This window comes from Schistocerca nitens, chromosome 11 (genome assembly GCF_023898315.1).
Source record: "Schistocerca nitens isolate TAMUIC-IGC-003100 chromosome 11, iqSchNite1.1, whole genome shotgun sequence".
In the NCBI taxonomy this organism is placed as follows: domain Eukaryota; kingdom Metazoa; phylum Arthropoda; class Insecta; order Orthoptera; family Acrididae; genus Schistocerca; species Schistocerca nitens.
In genome coordinates this window covers 121,138,880-121,160,054 of record NC_064624.1, presented here as the reverse complement: position 1 = coordinate 121,160,054, position 21,175 = coordinate 121,138,880, and the positions used below count along the sequence as shown (strand labels likewise).

The window sequence follows — 21,175 nt, the reverse complement described above, 5'->3', positions numbered from 1 at the left end:
CTGTGACTTATTAAACAGATAGTTCGGTAATTTTCACATCTGTCAACACCTGCTTTCTTTGGGATTGGAATTATTATATTCTTCTTGAAGTCTGTGGGTATTTTGCCTGTCTCATACATCTTGCTCACCAGATGGTAGAGTTTTGTCATGACTGGCTCTCCCAAGGCCATCAGTAGTTCTAATGGAATGTTGTCTACTCCTGGGGCCTTGTTTCGACTCAGGTCTTTCAGTGCTCTGTCAAACTCTTCACGCAGTATCTTATCTCCCATTTCATCTTCATCTACATCGTCTTCCATTTCCATAATATTGTCCTCAAGTACATCGCCCTTGTATAAACCCTCTATATACTCCCACCTTTCTGCCTTTCCTTCATATAGATTCACAATACCTACAAAAACTAGTTGACAACATGCCTCGAGTTTGTTAAGCAGTCATTAAAACCAAAGGTCGATACTTTTATGAAAGTAAAGTAATATAAAATAAAATAATTGTGATTGTATTATATATGTGGAAGTTATTATAGTTATATTTTGTGAGAAATAATGTTTGATTTGTGTTGCGAATCTGAAATACGAGGGTGTATTGAAATTAATGAGCGGCACTGTATTTCTCTGGTATACTGATGCACTTTCAACGATGACCAGAAGTAAACAGAAATGTGTCACAGAGTTAATACATTTTGTCATTATACTCATTCAAGTATTAAATGCAATGCCTCAGGTTTGGTAAGATGTAATACGGAACATAATGAAGGGTGAAGCTATCCTCACTTGAAAGTGTAATGTGGCCGTCCACAACTTCGTAGACAAGTGTGCAAATGTTTACGTGACCAGTGATAGCAGCATCGTCGCTCAGCTGACTGAGCATGTCTGAATTGTGTGACAGTTCCCCCGATAGGGTCCAACTTGCTCAGTTGGCTGTTGGTACACGAGTGTGTCTGCACAGTATGGTTGCCTGCCTGCTTCACACGTTTGCACCACATTGAGCCTTCTGGCTGTGAGTATTCCCTATTAAAGGATAAACATATAGCGCTCTGGTAGCTATGCCACTATGCTACCTGTTGGCAGATGATGATGATGATGATGATGATGATGACGATGGTTTCATCAGTAACATCTGTTATCCCCAGGTGCCACATACCTTTATCAGATCAAAATCTGATATCTTTCCTGGTGTACTAATGCCACCTCTCCCCCAGCTGTGTATTCTGGTTACATTCACTCAATATTGAAAACAATTATTGATAAAATTATTGAAATGGATAGATAAAAAATTACTCACCGAGCGGCGGCAGTACACACCCATTAAAGACTGTCCTGATTGGCAAGCTTCTGGAGCCAGTGGCACATTCAGGCAGAAAAACTGAAGGTGAAGGAAGAAGGGTGAACGAAAAGGACTTGAGAGGCCTAGGAAAGGGGGGTAGATTTTGGGAAAGTCACCCAAAACCGTGGATCATGGGAGACTTACTGTAAGTTAAGTCGCTGCTTGGTGAGTATATTTTCATCCATCCAGTTAAATAATTCACTCAATATTGAAATACAGTCTAGTATTTTGGGTAAACTGGGCAGCGAATTTGAAATTTTTTATATTAATCTACAGAAAAAGGTGGTTAGACTCACTGAAGGGGTAGTCCCAAGATCAACATGCCAGAAACTAGTTAGAAATAATAAAATTCTTCTGCTTCCATGTATTTACATAGTAGAATATATGACTATTATAATATTTCTAAAAACAAAGATGATGTGACTTACCACACGAAAGCGCTGGCACGTCGATAGACACACTAACAAACACAAACATACACACAAAATTCTAGCTTTCACAACCAACAGTTGCTTCGTCAGGAAAGAGAGGGAAAGACGAAAGGATGTGGGTTTTAAGGGAGAGGGTAAGGAGTCATTCCAATCCCGGGAGCGGAAAGCCTTACCTTAGGGGGAAAAAAGGACGGGTATACACTCGTGCACGCGCGCGCACACACACACACACACATCCATCCACACATATACCGTGTGTGTGTGTGTGTGTGTGTGTGTGTGTGTGTGTGTGTGTGTGTGTGTGTGTGTGTGTGTGTGTGTGCGCGCGCGCGCGCGCGCGAGTATATACCCGTCCTTTTTTCCCCCTAAGGTAAGGCTTTCCGCTCCCGGGATTGGAATGACTCCTTACCCTCTCGCTTAAAACCCACATCCTTTCGTCTTTCCTTCCCTCTTTCCTAACGAAGCAACCGTTGGTTGCAAAAGCTAGAATTTTGTGTGTATGTTTGTGTTTGTTAGTGTGTCTATCGACGTGCCAGCGCTTTCGTTTGGTAAGTCACATCATCTTTGTTTTTAGATATATTTTTCCCACGTGGAATGTTTCCCTCTATTATATTCAATCATTGACTATTATAATAGTTTAATTATCAGTAACAATCCCTATAGAACTTGATGGTGCTGCACAGAAAGTGTTACGTGCAAAGTGCACCAGTAAAAATGAAGTCAAAAGTGTGAATAACTGCAAGATTTGTGACAAGAAAGTGATAAAAGGTGTCCAGTGTAGCAACTGTCAGCATTGGTTCCATGAAAATGCTCCACAGCAAGCCTAAAATTCAAAACTGATCATCATTCATGGTCTTTTCTCACAGTGCTAGTAATGCCTGTGAATGAAAATTTAGAGACTTAATCACTGACAAGAACAAAATATTCAGAGTACTTCAAAGTGATACATTTGCTGGAAATAAAAAATACACTGCTCTGAAAGATAAGTACATAAGTATTTTTGAGATTAAACATTAACCTGTCTGCTGTGTACCAGTTGTCTGTTTGTTTATTTATTATTTTATTTAATTGTCCTGTAAATTAAGTCTGCGCTGTGTATAGTAGGCAGCTGACCAGCTTTTGAATACTACAAACACTTCTTACACTAAAACAGAATTATTGTTCATCTAGAAATAATACCCTATAATAATGTATTACAATTTACATTTGGGACAATTAGCATCAAACTAAAACAATTTTTCTACTCACAGGCAGTACAGGAGTAGTGCTCAACCAGGTAACCTTTTACTGATTATTTGAATTTATACTTTTCATTACTTTGAACTACATCAGTAAAGCATTGCACAATTTGATGCTATACTGTAGTATAGGTTTTTTTTTAATAATGCTGCATTTATGAGCAATAATGACAATACTGAAACTTCCTGGCAGATTAAAACTGCGTGCTGGACCGAGACTCAAACTCGGGACCTTTGCCTTTCGTGTGCAAGTTCTCTACCAAGCACGACTCACGCCCCGTCCTCACAGCTTTACTTCTGCCAGTACCTCGTCTCCTACCTTCCAAACTTTCAGCTGTACACATTAGTTTGTTTATTTGTGAGCTGTTTTGAAAGTAAATGAAAACTAACACATACAGCTAAATGAATTTTCATAAACACTCAAACACTGGAGCTGGTTTCCCAATGCATAGATAGATTACTGTATTTGTCTGTTATACAAGGTACATCATTTGTTTGGCGTGTACAACAGCAGCGCAAGGATCACAGTGGTGGAATTTTGTTTTGTAATGATTAGATTTTCTAATATGTACGCACCAAGTAGTGTTGAAGTAGGATCCGAACTGAATGTAACCGATTTTTCATTTTCTTCTGGTTGATTAGCACAGAAAGTGAAGATTCAAAAATAAGAACAACTGTCTTACAAAAAATTATGCACTTGATGGAATATTTTCCATGTTTCATGTTCTTTCAATTACTGGAACACACACAGGCGACTGGCTCTGATCGTCAGGAAGCACACACCGGATAATTTAGTTGCAACAAGTTTCATCTCCAGATGTTCAGTAGAAATTTGTTGGCACAAACTCCAGGATATTCAGATTACTACCACCAATTCATCGATCGTTCTACGACGATCAAACATGATCGCAACGGGTTTTTCCAATGTTTCCATATGTTCTGGAAGTCTAGGGTCGTCCCTGTGGTGCTATGCCTTCAACCGACATTTGATCACTGTTGAAACAAAATAACTACTCGTAAATCCTCACCTGCTCAAAACTTCCTCCTACCATAACAGGAAACAGAACGTGGTGTTAACACGTTGGTATTTAATGTCAGTCACTGGGAAAAAAAGATCACTGAACATGAGAAGCAGTGATTACAAAAACTGTCATGCTGACTACAATAACATTTCCACACATTGTTACTGCCTGAACTCGTCCAAAATGGTACCTAGTGAAGGCATTTTGGGCCCACCCTCATGTGTGACCACATTTGGAGAAAAACACACAGAAACAAACAAAGGTGACAGAAAAGGCAGCCAATTTCAGGCGTAACAATACATTATAAGGTTTAAAACAACTTTACTATCCATTTTATTCTGCATAAAGAAATATACAAGTGTTTATATACAAACCAGAAAAAATACATGCTTATCAGTATTTCACTTGCCCATTTGGATTATAAAAGTAACAGAAATGCCACTACTGATGGCAGACAACAAAAATTTAAATTTCACACGTCCACTGAAGCGCACAAGCCGCAAAACGCTCAAGCATTTTAAAAAAGTAATAATTAAAACTGTCGGATAAAACTGAGTGCCGGGAATGTAAGCAAACCCAGAGGAGCATCGAGTCTGTCGCGGACAGCGGCGACGGTACACAGCCTTCTGCTAAGAGACACAACAGAAATAAGTTATTCCTCGCCTCGGCTCAAAGTACTTCGGGGTAAATCTGCTTTCCCTACAAATACACGCTCGCGCTGCAGCACACACTATCGACCGAGGCAGGCCAGTCCACAATTTATCTCGACGACAGCTGTCGACGGAGGCGATAGCCGTCGGAGATGAGATTCGCCATACAGGTCGGGGGCAGGTGAGGGAGTGTCGGCGTTGTGGCGACTCCCCCACGGGGCGGGCAGTGCCTCCGCATCCTCACATGTGTATCGTGGCGGCCGTGTAGCGCGCTTCACCCCTCCGCCAGCTCCACTGGCTCGGCCGGTACTGCAACAACCGTCCAAATGTCAGTGTAAGGAAACTGATATGGGTACTGCTATCGACTGAGGGGCAGTTCTTTGCAGCCTTCTGCAAAATTTAGACTGGCTGGTTAAACACTGCTGTTCTGTTTGACTTTTAACAAAATTGATCACTGATTCACAAAACTCAACAATAAAATATTTTTTTATAATCTTCATTCTGATTGGTCTACAGTTGTAAGGAATTTTTTAAGTGATTTTGTGATGCTTTTAGCTGACATTTTCATTTGATGTACTACAATTTTGGCCTCACACCATTTTCATGTATCTGAAACGTTAGCACTGACAATGCAAAACATTGAGAAAGAACTGCATTCTTAAAAATGTGGCTATAAATAACTGCTATGCTAAAAACTTGCTGGACACACTATTCAAAAGGAAAACCAATAAAAAAAACACCTCTATCCAGTATATGAAATAACTTAGATCAGAGAGACATGCGGACAACAGGGAAACGAAGTGTTTGTATGGCCATATTTACGTACTGTTTCCAATAAAATTGCTTTCAATGCTTCAAGAATACAACCAACTACAGCAACATTGACAATCTACAATGATTATTGTGACACATACCATGGAAGCCAGAATATTTTGTTGTTGTCAGGAACATACTAAATTAACTGTTAAAAAAGTGCTCAAAAATTAAGACGATACATGGAAACTTAGCATATGATATTAAGAACACACCTTTGTTGCACTCTTCTTAAGACGCCAACCACAGAGTGTTTAATATCAATACAGAACTATAAACATTACATGAGTTACAGAAACGCAAAGTCATGGATGTGATGGAAGAAATTGGACATAGTATTAAATAAATAGAAAGATCTCTGAACTGAAAAATTCCTGGACAACTTTTTACCAGTTGTGCAACAAAGCACTACAGAACTGCAGAACATATAGTTACCATTATGTTCTTTAATAGATATGACTAATGAGAAAGAAACAACTATAAAGCAATTCATGAAAGGTTTCACAACATTTTGATGGTTTCCTTACTGTTTCAACTACTGTGATCAACTTTATATGCAAGATCTTTGTTACAACTATTCAAAAATCAAAAAACAAATGTTTCTGATGTATTTTTATGGGAATTATATGCAGTCATACTTAAAACAACACTGAACGATAATTAATATATATAAGAATAAAGACCTACATGGCTTAATTAACAAATTTCTGTAAAATAATTGTAATCTTCCAAGTGCACGTATCTTAGAAATGTTGATCTTACTACGAGAGCCTTGCAGGAACTGCTCAAAAATAACACACTCTTAAAATTATGAAAAACTATTTTCAATTTATTGTACGACTACCCCAGTCTTGAGAATAGCGACATACATGGAATACTATTAACAAATTCTCTACAAATTAAGGTGTAATTCTCCTAGTATACTTTGGAATACGACATTCTTAAGTAAGTGATACTAATGCATCCAATGCATAACATTCAGTTTTAGTTACCTGAAAATGGCCTAAGGCTGAAATTGTAATAGTAAATCAAATAAACAGAAGGTCAGGTGAAGACATCACAAAATCATTTAAAAATATTTTTACATCTATGTTTATAACTCTAATGACATTACATATTTTCATGCACAAACCAATACAAAAAACCATGCATAATTAATATTTACACTCAAATGAGATTAATTACTGTGCATATTTCATGTGCTTTTTCCATTAAACCTTTGAAGTTTTTGCTGTTAAAACTGCATTTGAAATACTAATACTGTTGATGTGGTGGTGGTGGTGGTAGTATTGGTATGGAAATTGCACACACATATATAAATGAAATTTATGCTGCTTTGTTACAAAATACTATCTTCAAAAATACGGTATTACTTGTATTGAAATAAATATCCTTGGTACTTCAAGTTTTGGCTGGAGTCTTACTACAAAGTCTAGCATGTTCATGTGTGTTAATTGAATGCGATTTAAAGTGAAAATTGTGAATAAAACGTTAAATAGTAAAACAAAAATCTGTAACACTTCATTTAATGGCATGTATAGATGTATATAAAACAATGGAAACAATTTTACAGGGAGGATATTCAATCTGTCACAAAATTGTGCCAACAAGGATGAGTACAAAATCAACAACAAACAGAAGATAAATAAAATAACTCTTTAATAATTTGAACTTAAACTCATGAAAATTCTAATACTTTTCCTGTATTTATTCTCCAGGTATTATAAAAATTATCCAAACGAGACCGCCATAGAACTTAATGAGGTTTACCAAGAATTATTATTGCAATTATTCCAGCTAACATTCACTACCCTCTTATTCATATTTTACATGACTTGTTTTAAGAAATTGTTCTCATTTTCCACCAGAGAAGTTATGTATAAACAAACCCACTGTTTTCACAATTGCATGCTTTGCCAAAACATTTATAAAGGATCAAATCAGGCAATTATTTCAATGTAAAGAAAAGTAAGATCCATGTTACAGGGCCCATATGACGCAAAAGCAGTATTCTTTTATTATTATTATTATTATTTGTTTTGTAAAGTGAGGTGTGTGTGAAACTAACTCTCTTCATCTATAACTGCATGATATGTTTGGGAGTCAAACATCTTTCTGATCATGCAGATACTGTAGTTAGGCCCCAAAATTAAATCTATGCAGTGTTCAGCTCAGTATGACCTAAAAAGCAATCTCTTTAATATGGCTAATATTTGCAGCCATTCATCCTCAGCTGCAAATTAAATTCTATGCCTGATTTATCACTTCCTTTCAGACCAATATTATTAGCTTCAGTTTGCTGCAGTATTCTTAAGCCTACTCTAAATTCAAATACAATAAATTTCATCGAGGCAGAAAAGCTTCCATCCGACAAACGAACACGGATTTCGAAAGGAGTGCTTGTGCAGAACTGAGCTCTATTAACAAACGTCCAAGCATAAAGAAAGTTTCTCAGATATGTGAGTGGCTAAGACTTCTTAAGCAATGCAACCCAACGTGTTGTCCTTGACAGTGCGTGGTGTTGAGAGACAAAGGTGTCACCAGGAGTGGCCCAGGGAAGTGAGATAAGACTGCTCTATAAATTGTGATTTTTTTTATGGTATCATATCTCACATTCTATTGATCACAGAAATAAGGTGTTCAGTGTTTTGGATAGCCCTTGGCGTGGTGACCATTTGTATACATATTGGAAAAACAGGCATACTGCTCAGGGTCAAAACTTAAAAAACATTACACACTTCCTCCAGCCCAAGCAAGTGAGCAAATCTGTTGGTTCTTTTGCATCAGGCATTGCCTAGGGCACATCTTAGGTGCCTTATACAAGCGCTGTATGTTCGAGGGCAGTTCCCTGAAGAAACCGATAAAACTGCGGAAAGTACACATTATGGGTTTGCGAACTTCAATAATATTTATTCACGGCAAATCATTGAAATTTTTACCAAATTTCCTCAAGATGATACTCTCAGAGAATTCGGCAACATTTTTGATATCATTATCCATTACTGAGATCCACAGGTTCCAAGTTACCATACTTAAGCACATAATATCTGGTCTGATGTGTAAATGTAATTCTGACAAGTTTAGTGAACACATTGCAGGGGTTCTAGGGTCATCGCAAAGGTTCCGATGTCACCAGTCAACGTTCTTAGTCAACATTTTTTCCATCGATAAAACTTTGTCACATGCTCTCTCTGTAAAGTCTGAACTTTACACCTGTACAGGCTGTCTGGGCCTGGAAATTAAATGATGGTAACACCTAGTGGTGTAAGCACCTTACAAAAAATTATTTTTGTCATATAAAATTCTTTGTGCTTCCCAATAAAACACCACATTTTTTGGTATACTGTACGTGTAGCCTAAAAGTGTTCCACATTTTTATATAAAGCAATGTAAAGTGAATTTCTGTTGGATGAGTGAAAAGTTTGAGTTAAGGTTATGTTGTGTGCATTTATTTCTTGTTTATGTGTGTCCAAGTATGTAAATCTATCAAAGGATATAAATAAATTTAAAACTTTGCGGACCTACAGAAGGTCCTTTATGTAAGGAGTGCACCCTGATGTAGCAGAGGAAAAATTCTCCTGTCTCAGCAGTATAAAGGTAAATGTGTTCCTCTTTAAAACATTCTGACACAGAAGGGAGGAATCTGCTGCCTCAATCCTCATTCTGTCTTCATCAACACAACAATTTTGCCGTGCAAATATATTCACACTATTTTGTGCTATTTGAGTAATAGAGAGAGTACCAGTGGAGGGGGCAGGGGGAGTGAGGGAGAGAGGGAGAGAGGGGGGGAGGTTGAGAGAGAGAGAGAGAGAGAGAGAGAGAGAGAGAGAGAGAGAGAGATGGATAGAGATATAAGCAGAGCGAACAGAGGAGAAAGGTAAATGAAAAATACAGATGAGTGGAGTCCATGCATCGGTACATAGCTTTGGTTGTGTCGACATTCCTAGAATGGCAAACTTTAAGACATGGGTACAGGGGAGGGTGAATTTTGGACTGAAATTGCATACATGTGGATATACAGGAAGAAATAAATTGGACACCCCCCCCCCCCCCCCCGAATTTTTGAGCTGCTAACATATGGTGGAGACAGTACCCATGCGATATACTGTACATCAATGTCATAAAATGGATAGAGTGGGGGGAAAAGACGGTGGCAGTGCGAGGGAGGTGCTGGATATGAAGGCTTAGCATGCCAAACTTTTTGATGAGAAAGGCAGAATAAGGACTGAAGCAGCTAGTTCCCACTTTTCTGTCAGAATGTTTTAAAGAAGAATATATTCATCTTTATAGTGCTTCAATTGGAGCATTTTTCTGCCTGGACATAATTGATCTGACAGATAAGATGAACAGCTATCTCTGACTGTTTGCTGATGATGCTTTGGTGTACAGGAAAAAGAGTTGTCATTGAGTGAACGTAGGAGGTTGCACAAACACTTAGGCAGTTTTTTTTTATTTGGAGTGATGATGGCAGCTTACTCTAAGTATGGGAAAATTTAAGTTTATGCAGATTAGCAGGAAAAACAGTCCTGCAATGTTCACATACAGTATCGGTGGTATGTCGTTTGATGCAGTCACGCAACAATGTCTAGAACTATGAAACAGAGCGAGCATATAAGGTCGGCTGCAGGAAAGGTGAATGGTTCACTTGTGGCTCATCTATAAAGGAGACTGTGCATAGAACAATAATGAAACCCATACCTGAGTAGTGCTCTAGTCTTTGAGATCTCCACCAGGTCAGAGTAAAGGAAGACATCTAAGCAATTCAGAAGTGTGCTCCTAGATTTACTACCATTAGATTCGATCTACAAATGAGCATTATGCAGATGGTTCAGGAATTCAAATGACAACCCAGGGAGGAAAGAAGACTTTTTTTTTGGCAAAACACTGTTGAGAAGATTTAGGGAGCTGGTATTAGTAGCTCACTGCAGAATGATTCTACTGCCACAAATCTACATCCTGCGTAAGGACCACAAAGACAAGCTAAGAGGTTCGCATGGACACACAGAGACAGTTCCCCACCCTCGTTCCATTTACGAGTGGAACACGAAAGGGAATGATTAGCAGTGGTACTAACTACTGCCCGCCACACATTGTCGACGGCCTGCAGAGTATATATCTAGGTCTATATTTTTTCAAATGTTCAAATGTGCGTGCATTCTTGAGGGAATGACAAACTGCTGAGGTCATCGGTCCCTAGACTTACACACTACTTAAACTAACTTAAGGGGCTCCGGAACGCCCTATACTTGCAATGTTAAAATAGTGCTTATAAATTACATCTTTCCTCACAAAGTATTTGAGGTAGGAAGTTGAACTTTTTACAGATTATTTATTGGAATATGGGCTACAACTTAACACAGGGATTTTACAAAATTTTAGTTCAGTTATTAAAGATGATTTTTTTTTCAATTGTAATGAAAATTCACAACATTTTTTTGCAATTTTTTATTTATATATTCAAAAATATACAGTTTTTTGGAAAAAGGCTGTGTTAAATTATGCAGAAGGTACTGTATAACATTTACTGAAAGTTTGAAACAAATGTGTTTGGAAGATCCTTAGAAAACATGTAATTAGTATGAGAAAATAAAAGTTTTGGGAATCGAGCGACAAAGATTGGATTAACTTTTTAGTGCGTTCCAGGTCCGTATGATGGATTATCTTCATCCTCTGCAAACTCCTCCTCCAGCTTCCTCTTGTTCCTCCTCCTGTTTACTCTTGCTTGTATTTCTAGACTCTTTACAGCCCTGTCTGCAGCCCGAAGGCGTTCCTTGTCTAAAGCAAGCATCGCTCGTACCGTGTTACAACCTATCTTCATTCCCATATTTCTAAATACCTTTGGCTTTCCAACATTTCTCCTTTTCTTAAAAGCCTTCAGAGGATTTCTAATAACTTTACTGTTACTCCTTATTATACTTCAACAAAACAGAGACTCAAGAAACAGAATTAATTACAAATATTTTCGAGATAACGACAGAGTAAATAAACATGAAACAATCGACAATCACACCAGCGATATATATTGAACCATCACAGGTTAGCCACAACACATACTTTATCTCATATCACTAAAATGTACCTGATGAACACGGACGTTAATAATAACACCATTTGACAGCAGTTTAACAGCGCCATAGTGGGTCACGCCCATGTAGAACACATTTCAAAAAAAAATTTAAAAATAGTTGTAGTCTTCGGAATTGAATAAATTATATATCTATTAAAAGGTAATAGTCTGCAGATTCAGAAAACGCAAAAAAGTAAAAATTGAACTTTTCATGATTTTGAGCCTTTCCGGAGCCCCTTAAGCTAAGAAGAACACACACATCCATGCCAGAGGGAGGACTGCAACCTCCAATGGGAGTGGCCGTGCAATCCGTGCCATGGCACCTCAAACCATGTGGCTTTAGATTTTTAAAAAATCTTTTGTGTGTCCATCAATCTACACCTACATCCATACTCTACAAGGCACCATACCACCGCATGCAGCAGAGGGTACCCTTGCAAACAGAGTAAAAGGAAAACAGCTGTCTTTATGCCTCCACGAGCCCTTATTTCTCGTATCTTCATAGTCCTTACACGAAATGTGCGTTTACATCAGTAGAACCATTCTGCAGTCAGCTTCAAATGCTCAACAGTGTTCCTCTAAAATAATAGCGCCTTTCTTCCAGAGATTCTCATTTGCATTCCTGAAGCATCTCTTAAACACTTGCATGTTGTTCAAAGCTACCAGTAAGAAATTTAGCAGCTTGCCTCTGAATTGCTTTAGTGTCTTCCTTCAATCCAATCTGGTAAGGATCACAAATTCTCTAGCAATACTCAACAATGGGTTGCACTAGCATCCTACATGCTGTCTCCTATACAGATGAACCACACTCTTTTCCCAATAAACCAAAGTCTACCTTTTGCCTTCCCTACCAAAATCCTAATTTGCTCATTCCATTTCATATTGCATTGAAATGTTACATTCTGATATTTAATGACGTGGTTGTCGAGTAGGATGCTACTGATGCTATATTTCAACATTACTGATTTGTTTCTCCTACTCTTAAGTATTTACTTACATTTTGCCATGTTTAGAACTAGCTGCCATTCATGACACCAACTAGAAATTTTGTCTAAGTAATATTGTATCCTCGTAAAGCCACTCAATGACAACACCTTCCAGTACACCTCAGTATCATCAGCAAACAGCCACAGGCCGCTGTTCTCCCTTTCCACCAGATCGTTATGTATAGAAAATAACAGAAGTCCTGTCACACTATTACTTAGAAAGTCTCTGAGCCACCCGCATATCTGAGAACACATTACATACACTCACATCTTTGTTAACAGCCTGCAACGGGGCACCATGTCGAATGCTTTCCAGAATTTCTGAAATATGGTACCTGTCTGTTGCCCTTCATCCGTGGGTCGCAGTGTGTCACGGAGAAAATGATCTAGAATGAGATTTTCACTCTGCAGCGGAGTGTGCGCCGATATGAAAGTTCCTGGCAGATTAAAACTGTGTGCCGGGCCGAGACTCGAACTCGGGACCTTTGCCTTTTGCGGGCAAGTGCTCTACCGACTGTCCTATTCGAGCACGACTCCCGCCCTGTCCCCACAGCTTTAATTCCGCCAGTACCTCGGCTCCTACCTGCTGATCTGTGGTCGTAAGCTTGTTGGTCTCTAGGAAATTTACTGCATGTGGAGTGAGTATATTTACTCTCTAATGCCCTCACACGATCTTTGTATCTAATATTAGAATTCCATGCAGTCATCCCAAAATACTTATATTTTCACAAAGTGAAGAAAACTGAGTTGTTTGACCAATAATATTTTATTGTTTATAACTAGTTACATAATAAAGTAATTCCCTATTCTGGTGTACAGTAAAGTGTGAAAGAGGTAAGGTTGCCTTCCACCCCATGTCTGTGGAATGAAAGTCCTGTGTCTGACTATTAAGTAGATTTCCGACAACAACCACGATATTGCTTGTCTGACTATTGTGGGTTTTCCTGTTAGTACGGCCAAAGGAACAAAACGATCTTGCTGTCGAAATCCCCCGATCGCTATTTTATAAAATGGGACATAGGACTTTTGTTCGGCAAACAACATATGGTGGAAGATGGAACTGTATTATTCTGGAAGCAGTCGGGAACTATCGAATATTATTGGTTCAATGAATGTTCAAGTTTCCTTCATTTTCTGAAAACAGACATGTACAGTTGTGGTTGACCTACGAAAAGAACACTCTGGAATATACGAGGGCCTTTCAGAAAGTAACCTCCGGTTGATTTAAAAAAATACACCAAGTCAAATAAAAATATTTTAATATATACATCTTACAACTACATCTTTGCACTATTTTTCTACATAGTCTCCATAGCGATTGAGGCACTTATCGTATCTCTTCACAAGCTTTGAAATTCCTTCCGCATAAAAATCACCCGCTTGTGCCTGGAGCCAGCCTGTGACCGCATCTCTGAGCTCTTCGTCGTCATCAAACCACTGTGACCCGAGCCATTTCTTCAAATGCGTGAAGAGGTGATAATCACTTGGCGCCAGGTCTGGGCTGTAAGGTGGACGGTTGATAACGTCCCACTTGAAGAACTCGAGAAGGGCCGTTGTTCTGCGAGCAGAGTGAGGACGGGCGTTATCGTGCAAAAAAACGATACCGGAAGTCAGCATACCACGGCGTTTGTTCTGTATAGCCCGTCGTAACTTTTTTATTGTTTCACAGTACACGTCTTGATTAATGGTCGTGATGAATTCAACCAACAACACCCCTTTGGCATCCCAAAAGACCGTTGCCATCAGTTTTCTGGCAGAAAAATCTTGCGAGGCTTTTCTCGGTTTGGTAGGCGAATTTGAATGTGCCCACATCTTTGACTGTTCTTTTGTCTCAGGGTTCACGTACTTAATCCAGGTTTCGTCACCGGTCACGATTCTGTTTAACAATGGTTCTCCTTCGTCCTCATAACGTGACAGAAAGTCTAATGCAGAGGCCATTCTTTGAGTTTTGTGGTGGTCGGTAAGAATTTTGGGCACCCATCGTGCACAGAACTTACGGTAACCCAATCTTGCTGTCACTATCTCGTACAAGAGTGTCTTAGAAATCTGTGGAAAACCAGTAGACAACTCAGACATTGAGAAACGTCGATTTTCACGAACTTTTGCATCAACTGTCTGAACGAGTTCGTCAGTCACCAATGATGGTCTACCACTCCTCTCTTCATCACGAACGTTTTCTCGTCCACTTTTAAATAAACGTACCCATTCACGGACAACTCCTTCACTCGTAACTCTCGGTCCGTACACGGCACAAAGCTCACGATGAATAGCTGCTGCAGAATATCCTTTGGCTGTAAAAAACCTTACGACAGCACACACTTCACATTTGGCGGGGTTTTCTATTGCAGCACACATTTCAAACTGCCACAAAAACTAAACTAGCGCAGGTACGACGTTCACTCGACCACGGCTCGATGCCGACTGACCTGTCGAGTGCGTGAACGCACAGATGGCGTCGCTACTCCCCCCACAACCCGCACTGTGACCAATCGGAGGTTACTTTCTGAACCGCCCTCGTATTTATATTTGTTCATTTGACTTTGATGTTTGGCGCATGTAAACAGTTGGTGCTGACACGGTGTGTGACACACCATACCCCACGACTCTACTCACCCTGATGAGGAACTGGCCCGAGGCTGTGTGCGGGTTGCGGTAGGCGTACAGGATCCAGACGCCCGTCGCGCACACCAGCGTCACCACGCTCAGGATCGCCACCACGCCGGACACGCTCACCGAGGAGCTGCTCGGAGATCCTGCCGGGCAGAGGGTGAGCGACATCTGTCAGCATATCCGTTCTTACGGCAGCACGGCGAAACTTGTGTGAAACGTGGATGGGCAGCAATACCTACTAAAGCTTACAGAGTCCCTGCAGAACTTCAGTAGAAAGATTGGCAATTAGTGTTACTTCAGTTTTACTTTTATTTTGTGCCTTACAAGGAAGCTTTACAAATTGGTCCTCTTATATTTTCTTCGTACTCATGACGTAAGTGGCTTGGTGGCCAACCATCAGTTTCCTAAAGTGATAAGGCACTTCTTTTTCTTTCAAGGTAAACCATTTCAAGATTAGTAGATTTCCAAGTGCTGTTAATTTAACAAGCATTCGTTGTATTTAATTGAGAAATTCACCAGCCAGTGGGTCAGTAGGGCATTACTTTAGTAATCGTGAAGTTGCTGTTTGAATTCTCAGTGGCAGCAACTTGTTTCTACTTTTCTTTAAACTCTATACTTATTAGCAAGAACTGCGACTCTTACTAAACAACAATGGGAATCTGAATTAACAAATAGCTTATATATTTTTTAAGATGTGGTACGAGACCATTCACAATAAATTAAGATTTCGTACAAAATCAAAAAACTTAATAGTAAATTAAGTACTTTATTTCTAGACACTGCACAATATTATTGACGTACATAATACTTCCATTTAATGAATGAACATTTCATATTCCTGTCCCAAATGTTAATTATTCTCATATTATTGTAAATAAAAATAAGAGATGCCACTTGCATCAATCATTATGATTCAGCATTTATGAATAAATATTTCCATTCATTGTAAAGTGGAATTTTTAATTAAGAAATACTGTGTAATAATTTAATAAAACATTTTGATTTTTTTTACAATGAACTGAGCACTATGAACTACTAGTTAACAATCGGAATCATTTTTCCATTTTTACCACTGTTCCTGTGCTCGCTCTGTTGTCCTGCCTGTATCTCTAGAATCCATCACTCAGTGCCTTCTTCCGGTCTTCTGACATAGGGCCACCTCCCTCCGTTTTTTTGAATGCTTCTCCTAGTTTAAAGCCTCTGCAGCTTTTCCAGCATTTGTCTAAATTCATTCCTATCCACGATTTTGTCCTCCGGGGTACTGATTTCTTTTTAATATCTGTATCACATTCGGTGGAGCTGTCCCAATCTCTCTGCCTTTGGCCTTATGAATTTCCAAATTTTCTTTGTTAGACAATCACGGGACATACTGGATGTGTGTCCTTAAATAACAAGTTTTTCTTCTTAACCCTTTTGCAACTACAGACGAGCTCTTTGCATTCTGTGCTGAGGGTGGCTTTTGTTACAGCTGTACTGTTCACCAAATGCTGGTGCCTGTGCCGAGACGGTGTTCTGCCCGATACGAAATACTACTCAATTTTTCAAAACCTATTAGGTGAAAAAATTTGATATTTGCACACCAGATATGTTTACTCGGTAAAGAAATGCAGGTCTTTTCAATCTCTGCCATACAAACCGCGGTACATGAAATTTTAAGAGCTCGCAGAGGTAAATACACACTGCATATAGTCTGATTTCAGCTCGTACACTGAAGTGAATGAAACGTATATAAGATATCAAAATTTTACATAAAATTGAGAGCAGAAGGATATCTCATTTCATTCTTCAATTACTGTATTTTACAGCCAAAGGATGTCCCGCGTGCAATGCGTCCATTCAAGTCCTTGAGCATCATGAATCGCATGGTCATAAGAATAATCATATCTTAAACACTTCAAGATATCAAAAAAAGGTTCTCTGCAAATGATAGCACTTAATGAGGCACATATAATACATGATAAATACTCTTGACTCTTTCATTCACTGAGATACGGAAGTAACTCATCCACAACAGTGAAAGGTCAGCAGCTCAGATACAGTCAGACATCCATAATACCAGGAGAACAGTGTAGCAGGATGTGTACAAACAACCACAGTAGTGAGAGGGTTAATCACAGATGTTACCAGTTCCATCCTTCTGTACAGCTCCTCATTTGCTCTCAAACATAATGAGCCTATCAATCGATCTGTCACCTAAAATCCTTAATATTTTCCATTCTCTATTGATCATTATATCTGTTAATCCACGTCCATCCATAATCAGTCTCTTAAGCATGTACTCCTTTTGCTTCGACAACTGTACTGTAGTGCCTTAACTTGGCTCCTACACTCAACAATTTCCTATCATACAATTTTTTTTAAGTTCTATGCTCAGTCCAATTTGTGGATCCTAAGATTGATTGCTACCTGTTCTGAGCCACACTGTTGGATTATGTTTTATTTGCTAATAATAATGATTTTAAGATTTCATATGATAATAAATACAAAATTAAAATAAAAGTAAGAAATACTGTGACACCAATGAGATTCGAACCAGCAACTACTTAATTACTGATCTAATATCTACTGGCTGATAACTGCGGATCTGATGAAATGCTTTGTGCTTAACGCTTGGAAATCACACTAGTGATTAAGTTTATTGCTGGCTAGTTGTCAACACCGTGTTCATTTTCAAACCAGCAATAAATCTGTTACCATATGAAATAGAAACACTAACAAGTAAACTTAATACTGCTCTGCATACAGAACAATTATTAAATGTGATATATAAATGTGTGCTCTTCAGAGGAGTTCTATTAAATCACTTCACTACGATTCATACAATTCAGACTTTGGTATGTTCGCAAACCACAACATACATTTTCAATAAAGCGTGCTAGTAAGCTCTTTGTAAGGCTACAGGTGACTTGAAAGTAACTGCTAATAAAACAGTGGTACACAACTGTGACAAAAAATTAAAAAGAAGGCATGTGGTAACAAAAGCCTCAGCAGCTACACACAAATAGTAAACAAATTTTGAATTATATTTTCATTCATTTACTTTTTTTCCAAAAATCTTTGACTTTGTGCAGGAATAACCGATTGCTTCCACCTTTGTTGCTAAAAAAAGCTTCACTGTCACTTTACACACAACTGATTTCGAGCATCACAGTCATTGCCAAGTAGAATTTCATGACAGGAGATGCATACGAGACATTAGTCAGGTATGAATGGCTAATCCCCTGCACATCTCATGAAAACCTAATTCAGCTGCGTGTACGGGAACAGTGAAGTTACTTTTCACAACTGAAGTCGAACCAGTCAAATGTTCCCTGCAGAAAGTCAAACACTACTGTGGCTTGAAAGTAGTGCTATGTAAGGGAACAATAGTTATTTTTTAAGATCCACCTGATCTAAACTAAATTTGTCTAATCACACTTCATTAACATGCAATTCTTGTGTTTACTTCTTTGTACATGAGGCTCCATTGTACAACTGCCAAGATTTCCTAAATTTTATATGTGCCTTACAGCTTTAGTTTTTAATTTTATCTAGGGATAGGCAATGTTGAAAAACCATCAACATCAATTGACTCCCAAAACATTTATTTATTTTTCTGACATCAATGTTAAATGATGAATTTCTGCGATGACCTAAAAGGCAACATAGAAATACATCTAGTATCTTATTTATTAATCAAATACCTGTCTACAGACTTCCAACTACATTTTTGAGAAAATCTTTTTGCTTCTGTTTAGGAGTTTTTGAGAACAGTCTTAAAACATGACAATGTGACTACGCAGTTCATACATTTACTGTAGTTTTTTTATAATTTTGGATAGGCGGTGCTGATGACTTTACTTCTTATTTCTGATGGATCTCATTCAAGATCTAGGAAGAGATCTTCCAGGTAATTACTGATCTGTGATTTGTAGATCTATTCCTGTCGCAGTCTGCAAAATTATCGTTTTCTTGCACTATTTTATGATGCTCAATCTATATATCAGATATGGTTTCTCTATTTTCCTGTAATGCCTCAACATGTTGCCTATACTCACTGACAGTCATTTCAACAGCTGCAAGAAGATCCTCGACTTCCCGATGGCCTCCAAACATGCTAAAGGATCTTCCTGGATATTCCTATATTGAGGATCAAGAGATGCTGGTATGGCTAATAAATTAGTATGTTGGCTGCAATTGCTTTTTGGTTTCTATTATGGCATTACTCTTTAGGTTCTCTCCAATTGTCCGACATTCAGATATTCAACATACTACTTTTTGGGATTACTTTATTGCTTTCAATGTGTTTTTCTACACAAATTTTCTGAGTAGCCACTTCTGTAGGCCACAGAATGTCACAGCTATCTGCCAGATCTACAACACGTGCAGTGCACTAGTGAGGCAGTTAATGATACTGTTAATCACTGGATGCAGCTGCAACACTCTTTTCATCATACTGAACACTGAATCCATCTGGTGGATACTTTATGAGTTAGTCTGAGCTACGAGCCTTTTCTTACCTCACCACTTGCTACTACACTTTAACCCACATCGAAATCCTCTTCACAGCAGTAATCAACTCTGGCAGTTTGTCTCTTTCCTGTATAATTTTCTTGAGACCAATTTTAGCTTGTGTGCAAAACACTGTGTACAACTTTCTTCCAAAAGCTATTTCTACCCTATTTAACAACTACACTGATACCGCTATACATTTAGAAGATTTGTTTAAACAACAAAAAAATCGACAGTGGTAACAAAATATAGTTTTCTTTTGCTAACACTGAACATCGATATTGTACGTAAGCAGCTCAAAACACAGTTTCAGTTTAGAAAAACTCACTTGTTTCTTAACTACCTATACCGCATTGCCTCCATTCTTTTAAATCATATACATGAGTAAACGGGGTAATCTTTACTTAAGACACTTCCCATCGAATGTATTCTGAAATTTTATTACACAATTCTCACTTCTCCTTGTAAAAATTTTCTAGCTTTGCAAGAGACTGAACTTGAAAAAAGTTTTTATAAGGCCGGACACCTTAAAGACAGACAGCAACTATATTAAAAATGAGAAGTAGTCACAAAAAGTTCTATATCTAAAAACAAAGATGATGTGACTTACCAAACGAAAGTGCTGGCAGGTCGATAGACACACAAACAAACACAAACACACACACAAAATTCAAGCGTTCGCAACAAACTGTTGCCTCATCAGGAAAGAGGGGAAGGAGAGGGAAAGACGAAAGGATGTGGGTTTTAAGGGAGAGGGTAAGGAGTCATTCCAATCCCGGAAGCGGAAAGACTTACCTTAGGGGGAAAAAAGGACGGGTACACACTCGCACACACGCACATATCCATCCACACATATACAGACACAAGCAGACATAAGGTAAGTCTTTCCGCTCCCGGGATTGGAATGACTCCTTACCCTCTCCCTTAAAACCCACTTCCTTTCATCTTTCCCTCTCCTTCCCTCTTTCCTGACGAAGCAACCGTTTGTTGCGAAAGCTAGAATTTTGTGTGTATGTTTGTGTGTCTATCGACCTGCCAGCGCTTTTGTTTGGTAAGTCTCATCTCTCTCTCTCTCTCTCTCTCTCTCTCTCTCTCTCTCTCTATATATATATATATATATATATATATATATATATATATATAATGAAGTAGTGTAAGTTTGTGTAATTAATTTTTCGCTACTCACCATAAACGACTTGAGTTGCAAAAAGGCACAACGCAAAGACTAACACAGTTAACTTTTGGCCATAGCCTGCAATAAAACGCGCGCACATTCATTCACACAAGCGAGCGAACCTCATGCACACACGACTGCGGTCATGTGTGTGTGATGCATGCATGCTTGCTTGCTTGCGTGAATGTGTGTGTGCGCACGTGAGCGAGCACGAACTTTCCTGAAAAAGGTTTTGGCCGAAAGCTAAATATGTAACAGTCTTTTCTTTGTGCCTGTTCGCAACTCAACTTTACAGGAAGTAGTAATCTATCTTTTTCCTTGTATTGTTGATGCTGCAACCTGGAGTTTCTATTGTTTGTACTTAATGTTT

At 38.6% G+C, this 21,175-nt stretch overlaps 1 protein-coding gene across 2 annotated transcripts in view; it reads right to left on the bottom strand.

Moving 5' to 3' along the window:
- Positions 1–4,315: 4,315 nt before the first annotated feature.
- LOC126213034 (plexin domain-containing protein 1) overlaps positions 4,316–21,175 on the bottom strand; it is a 486,122-nt gene continuing 469,262 nt past the window's right edge. For both annotated transcript variants that reach the window (XM_049940603.1, XM_049940604.1), the window contains 2 exons: positions 15,144–15,283; positions 4,316–4,973 (listed from right to left, as the gene is read on the bottom strand). In XM_049940603.1, coding sequence (XP_049796560.1) covers positions 4,905–4,973; positions 15,144–15,283 — 209 coding nt within the window. In that variant the 3' untranslated portion in view covers positions 4,316–4,904. The remainder of the gene's footprint in view (positions 4,974–15,143; positions 15,284–21,175) is intronic.